Here is a 12780-nt window from a genome sequence, read left to right on the forward strand (position 1 = left end):
GAGATTTTAAAAGATGGTTTATTTTCATGTTCCTACTATTAAAAAAAATGTTTATAAAAATGGACGGTAAATGTAGCCTTTAACACAAACACATATAATTATTAAAGTTAAAAACAAAAATTAAAATAAGGCTTTACATAAAATATTTTAAATATATAAAATGTTTTACATAAACAAAAGTTTGAATGTCATTTTAAAAAAAACAAAACATGATCACCAAGAAGTTTTTATTCAAAAGGCAGCTTTTGGTAAGCTAGACAAAAAAACTGTCTTTTAAAGTTTAAAGTACATTACATTATATTAGTAAGGCCCTTAGGACGGATTTATAAAAACACAAACTAGTTTAAAGACACAAATAAAGACTGTACTACAGCTAAAGCTAGCACTAAAAAAAACTTTGTTACAAAATCACAGATCTGCTGAGTTGCTACACAAAAAACAACAAACTTCCCCTGGTGGGCAAATTGTTATTTCTATTTATGATGCTTATTTACAACATGATACTTTATTAGAAATAATAATTTGAAAAGTGAAGTATAAAAAAATAGTTTACAATGAAAAATACTTTACATGTGAAAATCCAATTAAATATAATATTCATAAAACAAAATATTTTTAAAAAATACCACATAAGTCTGTTTAGTATAATAATATTCAAAAACTAAATTTGAATTAAAATGTTCAACATATAAAAAAAAGTATAAAACTTAAAGCTTTGGCAAGTTTTATAAATAAATACTATTCTGTAAAATATGGAAAATACAAGTAATAAGGGAATGTTGGTTTCAAAGATATCACTTAAAAAATATTTCTGAAGCAATTTTTCACAGATTTTGGCATTCTTACACACTGATTGAAAGTGTGTAGTTTAAGGCATTGAAATGTCAATAAAAAGTGCAAAATTAAATAAAAATCAGCAATCTTACAATTTTAAGTTACATTTTCAAACAACCAATAAATACAAGTCAGCCTGCAATCAAATGCAAACATGGCATAGCTCTGTTAATTTTTTTTTATTTCTTTGTGATTTATAGAGTAGCTTATAAATGATAAATATAATTATTGTGTTGTCAAAAAATAAGATGCACCTTGAAAGTTTGCATTTATGAACCATGTAACCACAATCATGTGACCACAATCATGTGACCATGTAATTTTTAACATTGAACTAATTTTTAACTTGTTACAAAAATGTATAAGAAGCTTAGCTATTAAGATGTAATATGTTTTGGTAATCTAATAAAATTTACAAAAATACTACACTTTCAGTCAGAATAAAACCTTTCTGACATCTAGAATGAAACAAGAGATCTACATTGATGTTATGGATATGTCTGTGACAAATCTAGATCAAATTTACACCTAACTTTGTTCTCTTTATAATAAACAAATAATCTACTTTAAATTTGTTGAATTACATCACTACCATTCTATGCTAAAAATAGTATAACTAGGCAGGTTAGGTAAAACCAATTTTTTTTCAAAACACACACATTTTTATTGATCTTTAGCAAAGAACATTTATAAATTATTAACTTTACGAGCCGACCCGCGGCATATCATACGCCGCTATTTAGTTGTTATTTTTCTACTTTTCAGTAATTCATAATTTGTGAATTATGATAATACCAACGCTGCAACTGAAAATATTTCTTAAAAACACTATAAGTAGCTCGTTAAGGACGATACTCCCCCACTCCTCCCCCCTCCCCCTCCGTTAAAGTAAACTCCACTTAGTTACTCCCCCCCCTATGTTTAAAATTGTTTCAAACTAAATTATCTGCCCCTAATAGTCGTCACTAAACCCGGCTCTGCTTGTAAACATTTAAAAATTTTCATTTAGCGTGAACTACAGCTCACCAGACCATGTAGGGGTGGGGGCGGTAGGGAGCGCGCTTACAGCTTGTTTTCTAGCGTCCCCCAGAAGAGAATTATATATATAGATTCTTACATTACACAGTGAAACTTACTTCAGAAAAATAAAAAGTAGACATTGGTAGAAACATCAATAAAAAGTGAAAAAGTTAATGTATAAAAACTGGATTAAGAAATACAAGAAACAACCTATACATGCAACTTTAGAAAAATACAGATTAAATAAATAGCTTTTTGGATACTATAATACTGGTCTTGCAAGCTTTAATCTGGTCTACTGTGAACAACTTCTTTAGTACAGTGTCTTTGTCTTGAATGTTTATTTTCTTATGGTGCCCATGCCATCACAACTTTGTTAAAGGCCACAAAAACTCCTTTGTTTGGTTTACTGTTTATTAAAATGAATTGGCAATTAATTAAGATGTTAGGTATTATGAGTTAATGTTTGTTTTATTCATAGTTATAAATCTGTGTCTACAAAGTACATAGATCTATATACAAGCAGAAACACTAATTACACTTTTAAAAAAAGGTTTTTAAGTTAAACATTTTTTACAACAAAAGTTAGTTATTTGATTAAATTACTTTAACCAATCTATTTTTAAAAATTATTTAAAGTTAAAAGTCATTTTTGTATTTTAAAAAATAAATTAAAATTAGGGATTTTAAATGTAGGGAAATGAAAAAAACTAAGCAAGAAAGTAATGTTTTTAGTAAAAATATTTTTTTCTGTTATTTAAAAACAATTACGACTTTCTGCACTGATAAAAATAGTTGCTGAACAAAATGTGTAGCTCTGGTTTGCAGCATTTAATGTATTAGAAGCTGACAAACATTATAGCCAATGGTTAACAATTTTGTGGCCTAAAGCTATTTCCATCTGACATTTCTTTTTGGTGCAAAAACAGTAGAGTTGTTCAAGTAAAAATTCGAGGTTAAAGAAAAAACAATGTAACTCACCATTTAAAATACCGAATGCCTTCAAAAGTTCCATCGTGTCTACCCTCTGGTGAGAGGAGAGAAAGATATGGGGAGTGAGCAGACATTTTCGTAATAATATAAATATTTTACATACGTATACATACATTTTTATTATCTATCACCTAAATCCTAAATAAGTTTGTTATATAGGATCACTTTTTACTATTATATTTTCCAGCTGTTGCAAGTGTTATTTTGTAAGCTACTGTGAAAGTGATTATCTCCCATCAGGTATATTTTGGACCTATAGGGTTATCCTCCCTTTAATAAATTTAATGAATGGTAAAAAATAAAGTGAAGTACCCTTTCCAACCTTAGGTAGGTCAGGTAGGGTTTACATTTGACGTATAAAGGAGAATGTGTGAGTGTATCGGTGGGGGGGGGGGGGGGTGCTGGTACATACCATCTCTATCTAACTTCACACCAAGGTATGCCACACACCTTCCTGGTAGGTGGGGTGTGTATGAGTGTGGGGTGTGTATGTGTGTGTGGCATGCGGGTACATACCATCTCTATCTTACTTCACACCAAGGTATGCCACACACCTTCCTGGTAGGTGGTAGTGTGTGTGAGTGTGGGGTGTGTGTGAGTGTGAGTGTGGGTGTGTGTGAATGTGGGGGTGTGTGAAAGTGGGGAGGCTGGTACATACCATCTCTATCTAACTCCGCACCAAGGAACGCCTCACTCCTGCCGGGTAGGTGGGGATGTGTGGGTGTATGTGAGTGTGGGGGTATGTGAGTGTGGGGGTGTGTATGAGTGTGGGTGTGTGTGAGTGTGGGGGTGTGTGAGAGTATGGGGGTGTGTGTGAAAGTAAGGAGGCTGGTACATACCATCTCTATCCAACTCCACACCAAGGTATGCCTCACTCCTGCCAGGTACGTGGTAGTGTGTGTGTGTGTGGGGTGTGTGTGAGTGTGGAGTGTGTGTGAGTGTGGGGTCGCTGGTACATACCATCTCTATCTAACTCCGCACCAAGGTAAGCCTCACTCCTGCCAGGTAGGTGGTAGTGTATGTGTGTGTGTGTGGGGTGTGTGTGAGTGTGGGTGTGTATGTGAGTGTGGGTGTGTGTGAAAGTGGGGAGGCTGGTACATACCATCTCTATCCAACTCCACACCAAGGTACGCCTCACTTCTGCCAGGTAGATGCCCGACATACTTAACAGTGCCCTGGGTCAGCTTGCCCCCCACACGTGAGAACTTGACCACATCGTCTATCCTGATGTCTGCTATATTCCTGGGAGCAAATGGCCTCAAACCTTGAGTCAGTGAACTGAAACAATGTAGAAGTATGGTTAATGGACGTGTTCAATGAGATGGAACAGTGTAGTGATGGCTAGTCGATAAGTTCATTCCTCATCTTTTCCTTTTCATGCCCAAGACACATGGAGCAGAAGAAGTAGAGTTCATCTGTTTTAATATTACTTTACCATACATAAGAATAGTGTGGTCAGCACTATGCTCAGCTGCCTTAGTTTCCTCTAACATCAGCCAGGTACACATTAGAGCTGGGTAGACTCAGGGACATCTTACAGTCACAAGTCCAAACAGACATATTCATTGTTGTTAGGACATGGTATGTTTTTTTTTTTTTTTTTTTTTTTTTTTTTTTTTTTTTAAGATAAAATGCATATTTTATTTAATCAGGAAGTGGTCAAATTTTTACTGCAAACAAAAATGTATGTTCTACTATTTGCATAAATTTGTGTATATGTAAAAATGTCATAATAAAGCACTCTATTACTTTTTTTTTACTATTTGTAAAAGGTTGTTTTAATTTGTTTTAAATTAAATAAATCTGTCCTTTATAAACAAAAGTATAAAAGCATTTAGTCAACATATAATGTACTGAAACAAGCAAGATTTTATGACTTCTTATTGTATATGACTGAAATACCATATCAGTCAAAACAAGTTAATTAAAAAAGTCTAGTGACATTTATGCGCAATTTCCTTATGTTATCTAAAAATAGCTCTGACGTATAATGCTGGGATGCGTTCAAGCTAGAAGAACAATCGGTTTGTAGGTGTTTTTGTAATTTTAAAATTTGTGACCAAACGAGAGGATATTTTTGAAAACTTTCTTCGGCAATATTGCTCTAAATTATGGCAGGAATCGATTGGTACATGTTTCAAGTCGCTAAGTGGTCTGGTTGACGAGATATGGGCCAAAAACTGCTTTTTTTCGAGGTTTTTTGGCTTTTCCGGGAAAAACATGAAAGAAACCCGGAATTTTTATGGCCTATGCTTATTCTTGTAACTTGCTTAACATAATTGCTTTTGGAACTAGTCATCGATATTGCTTCGTTGAGGAGGAGATACGACTTAAAGCCCGGACACACATTCATCCATACATTCATCCATCCATCCATCCATCCAGAAATGACGCGTTAATAAACGCAATTCTCCAGAATGGAAATTGCGCTAAAAATATTACTTATTAAATAAAGTCACAGGACTGCTCCAAAGTATGTTTAAGGGTCAAGGCTAGAATTAATATTAAATTAGAGTGTTTATACCTAGGGAGTTGATATTTATCCACCTAGCAGGATTATTTTATCTATTGTTTTTAAATACTCATATTGTCAAGGTATGGATTAGTGTCAAGGCTATAACTAAGTTAAGACTAGGGTTATATGAAAAAAAAAGCTTTTATGCATCCAAACAAGTACAGCACCAAGTACTAATAGAATACTGCAGAGAGACATAACCCTGTTTCTCACTTGTTTAGCAAAGATGTGACATTCTTGCCAGTTAGCTCCCCTTTGTTGTGCTGTGTGACCTGAGGAGTGGGGAGAACACTCCTGAATCCAGCAGTATCAAGGGAAGTAACTGATCTTGCACTCAAACCATTGCGGGGCAGGGTTGACATCTGTCTCCCTTTTGATGTGTCTTTATCTGTCACACAAAAAAAAGTTTCTAGAAATGTGTTGATCAATTTAAATAATGTAATTAAAAAGCAAACAAATAACTATGTATTAGTAGAATTACTAATAAAGGTATCTTCATCATCTTTTCCAGTTCGTGCCCAAGACACAAAAGGCATATAGAGTTCAGCTGTTTCAGAGACCTTGGCATATGAAGGGATAGTGTGGTCAGCACTATGCTCAAACGCCTTTGTTTTCCTTAGTGTGAGTTAGGTACCCATCAGAGCTGGGTGGACTCTGGGACTTTCTCCTGACAGTTTTGAGCTCGAGACTTTCGGGTGAGCAGTCTAGCTCTCTACCGCTAAGGACAATTGTCACAATTACAAAGAAACTTAAATAAAACATTCATCTGCTCTACAATGTGCATCATTCAATTAATAAACCCTCTACACCTACAATCAACAATTACACCCACACACATGACTGATTGACTAGACGCACTACATATAAGAAAGTTACCCTGACGTGACATGTAAAAAAAATTATGACACACAAACAATATAAATCTTACATCGTTTGGTATCAACAGATTTAGATCTCCGCCTCAACACGCTGTCGTCTTCAGCTTCACTCAGTGTTGTTGAGCCATCCGATCCCACAGAAGTTCTTCTGTGATTTGAGCCTGTAACAAATATTTATTGGAAAAATAAATTATTAATTTGCACAGACATTAATAGTTTTGACCTTTTTGTGGTAAAGTACTACAACATTAAATAAATTATTAAGATGTATAGACATTAGTTTTCATATTTTTATGGTATAATAATACAACATAAAATAAATTATTAAGATCTGCAGACATTATTTTTCATATTTTTATGGTATAATAATAGAACATAAAATAAATTATTAAGATTATAGACATTATTAGTTTTCATCTTTGTGTGGTATAATACTACAACATAAAACAAATTATAAAGATGTACATTGTTAGTTTTAATATTTTAAAAGTAAAAATACTACAACACAAAATAGATTACAAATCTGTGGTCACAAAAGTTCTTCTGAAAGCAACAATCACAGCCCCCCCCCCCCCCACCTCCTCGGAAATAATAAGTTTGAAAGAAACACTGGTTCCAAAAGTTAGATGTGGCTAGGGATGTATCACAGATTACAGCTAAAAACTGGACTCAAGTCTTAAGAGAACAATAGCTTTACTGCAACAGTAAAAATTTAAATAATTTATAGTAAATTACACTATCAGATCATGAGGTTAAGAGGGCAGATGAGTTAGATTTATCTATTTCTAAAGTTCATCTATTACTGGAGTTCATGCTGTGACCTCGGCATATGAAGAAGGCTTAAAGGTTTGCAGTAATGTGTTCTACTATCTGACCACTCATTCTAAATTGTAATATTGTTTAATAATTTGTATTAATAATATCAAATACTTCAGATAAAAACACAACTGGACCTCTGAGAGAAGTGTCCTGTGCCAGTAAAATATCAGTGGCTGTGTCACTATCATCCCCACCATCATCATTGCGATGTCCTGATGGTGATTTGTACTTGCTAAAGTCTAAGTTACCACTGATGTAATTATTATCTGTGGAGTAAATAAAAATTGTAAACTGTATATATAATTTTTATAAAACAATTTTTTAAAATAAATTGAAAAAAATTGATTACTAGATCTATATTTTGTAAGCTTTGATTCTTTTTAGGGCTTAATGATTGGTTTGAAATTTTTTTTAATGTGTATTTTTAATATTTAAGTTAATTCAAAATTATCTTTCAATTTAGTAAAGAATAACTTTACTAAGTTAGAATCATTTTTTTTTAATTAAAAGAACCCAAAACCAGCTTAACTATAAAAGGATAAAAAGTTCTATGGCATCATTAGTATACTTATAACACATTAAAAAGCTAGGGGAGTTTCGCAAGGCATGATCGTTATAATTGCAATAAAAAAGGTTTGCGTTAGTAGTATACCTACTAACTGAGAAACAAACTATGTTTGTTACAGTACATTTCACAAAACGTTAGAAATTACAGGGTAAATAGAACATTTGATTTTAATAAGTAAAAGCAAAATGTATCACTCAAAACATAAAAAAAATGATGTTTTAAAAATCAATATCCTTTTATTCCTTAATTATGATAAAAGTATTCTTTTAAAAAATAATTATTTTTATTAATGAGGTATTCAAATTTAATGTTTACATATGAAATCTTCTAGAATATAATGGTTTATTACAATAGAAACACGCAATATGTAAACACAAAGAGATTAAAACAAAAAGCAAAGAGTTTTTGTTAAATGGGCAGTGAAAACACAGGTTGGGATCTATCTAATTGCTTTACAGTATAGCTTCTTGAAACAGGCCATAGTGTAACAAATTATTATACTATCGACTAAGTGAAAATATATTTACAAACCAAGTCATAAAATCAATTTTTCAACAAAAACCTCTCAGGATAAAAACCAACAGGAGTATATAAAGATTGGTATAAAAATGAGTTAATCATATAAAAAAAAAAAGACAAAGTTAATTTGGTTGGTATTAATCATGCTTTTATATTTAAAGATTTGAAAAACTTTAAAACTTTATAATTAAAAAAAAAATAAATGTTACACCTGTTGGCAAATATATAACAGACATTGCCTCTGCCTAGATGACTTATTAACATATTTATATTATACAGGGTAAAGCAATTTCTGGAATAGTTAAAGTATTTGGGCTCATCTTTTAAGGGTTACCAAGTGGACATCTCTACCCCACTATTATCCATATATCACAAATGTAATTGATTAGTATGTTAGTGAAGAGTTTTGATGCATTTTTTAGAGTTAGTTCAATAATTAATATGCCAGATGAATTAGAATTTAAAGAGTTGTTTAAACCCACGTATAGAAAAAGCTAATTTACTCTGATATGAGAAAAAAAAATATAAATGTTTAAGCCAAGCTTAAATGTTGGTTAAAGAAAAGAAAATATAGCCTGATAGAGTGCTTAAATATATTGTACTAATAATTATTTACAGCTTGCAACCTCCCTTAACCAGAAACCCCATAATTTAATTTTCAAATCTAAAACGAAAATATCTAGCGACTCTATTAGCTAAAATTACCAATTAAAAGTTGGGTTAAAGATAAAATTAATTAATTTTTTGTTACGCAGAAAAGTTAAGGAAAAAAAAATTCTAGGAAATATATTGTGTGAATACCAGTGGAAAATGGGGTGGGCGTGGTAGAGTTCTGCTTTACTGTTTTACTATTTGCTGGGCGGTCACTTTTGTAAGCAGAGTTTCCTATAGGGTCATCTTTATGGCTGACCAGTACCTCAGTAGAATCACTGTCATAGCAGGTGGTATCTGAATCAGGCTGATCAAAAGCAACTTAGAAAAAAAAATACAATGCTCTTTCATTTTCATTCATCAGTTGGTCTTCTGTTATTCTAGTTGTTATGTATATCATTTCTGAATGTAACATGCACTTTGTTTCCTTAACTTAACAATTGCCCTAATCTTTAAAAACCTAACCTAATCACAGCCCTATAACTCAAACTGAAAGTATACAAAACATAAAAAATTATGAAAATAATAGAAGAAAAAATTACCCAACTTGAGCAGGGAAAGTAATGGGAAGGTACAAAAGGGCTAGAAATCTTCAGAGTTTGAGGGTTGGGAGGTAGAAAAAAATTGGTTGCTAAAATACATCTCAGGAAAACATGACAGCTAAACTATGATTGGAGTTTTTACAAAACTTTCAATACCAATTTTGGGGTAGAAATCTTCAGAGTTTGAGGGTTGATGAGGTAGAAAAAAAATTGGTTGCTAAAATAAATCTCAGGAAAACATGACATCTAGACTATGTTTAGAGTTTTTACAAAACTTTGAATACCAATTTTGGGGTAGAAATATTCAGCTTCACAGTGCACATTGAAGAAAAAGTAAATATATGATCACAATGCTGTTAAAGTTAATTCAAATAAAAAAACCATCTAAACTATAATATGGGTACAGTTGCATAGTTAAAGCATTATTTATTGCTTTGTTTGTGGTTAATGAGTATGTTTAAATAAATATACCTATTGTATTGACTACAATTTACAATAATAATGTTTTATTTGGAAAAATATTTTTTTTTCTTAAGCATTTTTAGTAAAGTAATGGTGAAATTTTTAGGATAGTGAAAAGCACATTTGAAATAAAACAACCAAGAAATGTGCTTATGTGCAATAGAGCAGAATGCAAAATCAAAGTGATTGAATTGAGAAATCACCAAGGTACATAAAAAATAATCACATGTTTAAATTCTTTATTTATTCATCAGTATTATTATTTTAAATATAAGACTTGATACTAGATGGTGTAATCAGGTTTAGATATTCGAATGTATGTTAAAATAATACAAATATAAAAAAAAACAATGAAAAATATAGTTTAAAAAACATTTTAAATGATTTTGTAGGATTTATAGTATAGTATAGCCATAAAAATATTTAAAAATAAATTCTAAACAAAGCTTTGCACTAAATTTCAAAACAGTTTAATAAACCTTTTAACTGATGTTTAGTATTTCCTTAAAAAAAAAAGAACTTGAATGTACTGTGAACAAATAAATGTGCAGACTTTCATCAATACATGTGATTTCACTAAGTTGGATAAAACACAACACATTTGACTGTTTTAAATGAATAAAAACACTGACAATACATTAGGAAATAATAATTATTTTTGATAGTTATAACACAAAACATTCCTAAAATTTGTATCCTTTGTAAAAGTTACATTCAATATTTTAAAGCTAACTGAGCTCTTCTAAATATAAAACTAGATTTTGTTATCAGGTATATATATCTAAATGTATGTTAAAAAAATACAAGTATATAAAAAACCTAAAGATAAAGTTAAAAAAAAAACAACTGTGTTATGTTTTATCAAACTTATAAAATTGTATACAGCAAGAGAAGTGGGGACAGTAAACATGACTGACTACCTTCTTTCAACCATTTTTTTGTTCGTTGTTGCAAGCTGAGGAAAATGTCTAAAACAGACCAGAAATGATTAAAAAAATTAAAATTACGAAAGAAGTATTTTAGTTTATGGAACAGTAAAATATTGTGAAAAGAAAATAGCACAGTTGCAAACTAATTTTGAATACATAATTTTTAACAGATTATTGCTTAAAAGAATACATTATAGTTTTATAACTGATACTATGTTGACTTTTCAAAACTTTAGTAATTTAAAAAATTTAGATTACTTCATCACATAGAAATCTCTAAAGAAATATATTTTTTGAAGTATATTTTTATATTTTCTAACAATTAATAACTAACAGCATAAGAATTTAAAAATAAAATGAATATTAGAATATATTTTTAAAAAATAATTAAAATTAATTAAAAAATAAGATTTTTTGTATAAATGTAGCAAAAAAAGAGTTGTTAGAAAACTTTAATTTTACAAAAAAAAAAAAAAAAAAAAAAAAAAAAAAAAAAAGCCAGAGTAGAAAATAAGAAAATACAAGAAAATTATGCAGATGAGACTGACCTTTTGAACTGATGGCTGATGTAGGTTGCTGCCTGCCAGTGCCAGCCCTTGTCTCCAGTTCCCTCAAATCTTCACTTGTAAGTTTGTAGTTATCTTCCCTTGGTCTGTGAACAAACTCCTCCCTCGGCTTCAGATCAACTGAATCCCTGCTCTTTAGAGCTGCATAATGTTTATCTAGATAAGACGACACCCCTTTGTCAAACGTAGCCTTGTCTCTTGATTCTTCAGGTTTCCTGTCATACGTGGACACCTTCGAGTACTTATCAGAATAAACTTTTTCCGAAACTGCCCCATCCGGTTTGGACCTGTCGACATGGGACAAGTTCGGCCTATGGTAGTCACCTGATTCACTAGCAAGAGAAGAGCGTTCACTAGAATAGCTTCTAATTCGAGAAGATTCCAGAGTGTTCCGTTGTTGGAGGAGTTTGTTCCTGGTTTCTCCCATCCTATGGTCTGGTTCAGAGCTGAGGTGGTGGGAGGGGAGGGGGTCTCTGGTCATGAGGTCCTCAATATTTTTCTGATATGAGACTTTCTCGGCGGGTTTGTAGCTGGATGGTGGGATGATGTAGTCTCTCTTGTAATCTGAGCTAACAGAATGGCGGGAGGTGCCTTCGTCTGAAAAAAATAAAATTTCAAAATAAATTTGTGTTAAAACATATGCGAACATTTTGCTAAATAATGTAACACTTAAAAGCAAAATGATTATTTATTTATTGTGGATAAAATGCTAAGATAAAAATAAAAAAAATAAACCCAAAAATTGATTGTATTTTCATCTTAAATAAAAAAAACCGAAGCCTCAAGACTATTTCCAGCAGGTGTTTTTTTTACTGCTCTGAGATTTAAAATTCATTCTTGATAGTTTATAATTTTTTTTTTTATATTTTGAAACTTTCCACATCTTTTCTACAGTTGTATATAAAATTCTTTCCATTCATGATGGATTTTATTTTTTATACTTCTACAACTTTTCTACAGTTATATCTAACAGCCAGACTCATCAGTAAAACAATGATAACATAAACAATGGCAAGGGATACTAGCAAGACTTGATACCCCCAACCTTACTTATGCAAAAACCAACACAGAAAGATAAAACACCCATCACCTGATTTGATACTGTTACTCAGTCTTCTCTCGTCTCGTGTCTCAGGTTCCGGTGCCTTAACCCTGGTGCCACGCCCCTCCAGCAGTCTCATGTTCTCCTCAGTCAGCTGGTAGTTCCTCTCTTTAAGGTTGCGGATGTCTTCTCTAAGTGTCCTCAGCTCAACCTTCAGAGCATGCTGGTCAGCTTCACGCTAGCATGATTATAGAACAAAGTTTCAAGTAAATTACAACAGAAGGAAGGAATGTGGTTGAGTTGTACAGCATCTGGCTAATATCCCAAGTTTGGTTCGTAGACTAGAGTCTGTCTCTGTGCAGCTCTCATGGGGTACTCATTCCAAATCTAAGAAGGTTAAGGTGCCTGACTTGTTTCATAGGAAAAGAAAACTGACACATGT

General features: G+C 31.9%; 1 protein-coding gene across 3 annotated transcripts in view; it reads right to left on the reverse strand.

Moving 5' to 3' along the window:
• Positions 1-1773: 1773 nt before the first annotated feature.
• LOC131948637 (uncharacterized) overlaps positions 1774-12780 on the reverse strand; it is a 40857-nt gene continuing 29850 nt past the window's right edge. For 2 of the 3 annotated variants that reach the window (XM_059310250.1, XM_059310251.1), the window contains 10 exons: positions 12387-12576; positions 11279-11893; positions 10722-10769; positions 8948-9118; positions 7194-7325; positions 6291-6401; positions 5576-5750; positions 3950-4125; positions 2836-2881; positions 1774-2263 (listed from right to left, as the gene is read on the reverse strand). In XM_059310250.1, the coding sequence (XP_059166233.1) occupies positions 2203-2263; positions 2836-2881; positions 3950-4125; positions 5576-5750; positions 6291-6401; positions 7194-7325; positions 8948-9118; positions 10722-10769; positions 11279-11893; positions 12387-12576 (1725 nt within the window). In that variant the 3' untranslated portion in view covers positions 1774-2202. The remainder of the gene's footprint in view (positions 2264-2835; positions 2882-3949; positions 4126-5575; positions 5751-6290; positions 6402-7193; positions 7326-8947; positions 9119-10721; positions 10770-11278; positions 11894-12386; positions 12577-12780) is intronic. The other variant, XM_059310252.1, reaches the window with a different exon arrangement.

The sequence above is a fragment of the Physella acuta genome, unplaced genomic scaffold (assembly GCF_028476545.2).
Source record: "Physella acuta isolate Inbredline_101_S28 unplaced genomic scaffold, ASM2847654v3 ptg000654l, whole genome shotgun sequence".
Classification (NCBI taxonomy): Eukaryota; Metazoa; Mollusca; class Gastropoda; family Physidae; genus Physella; species Physella acuta.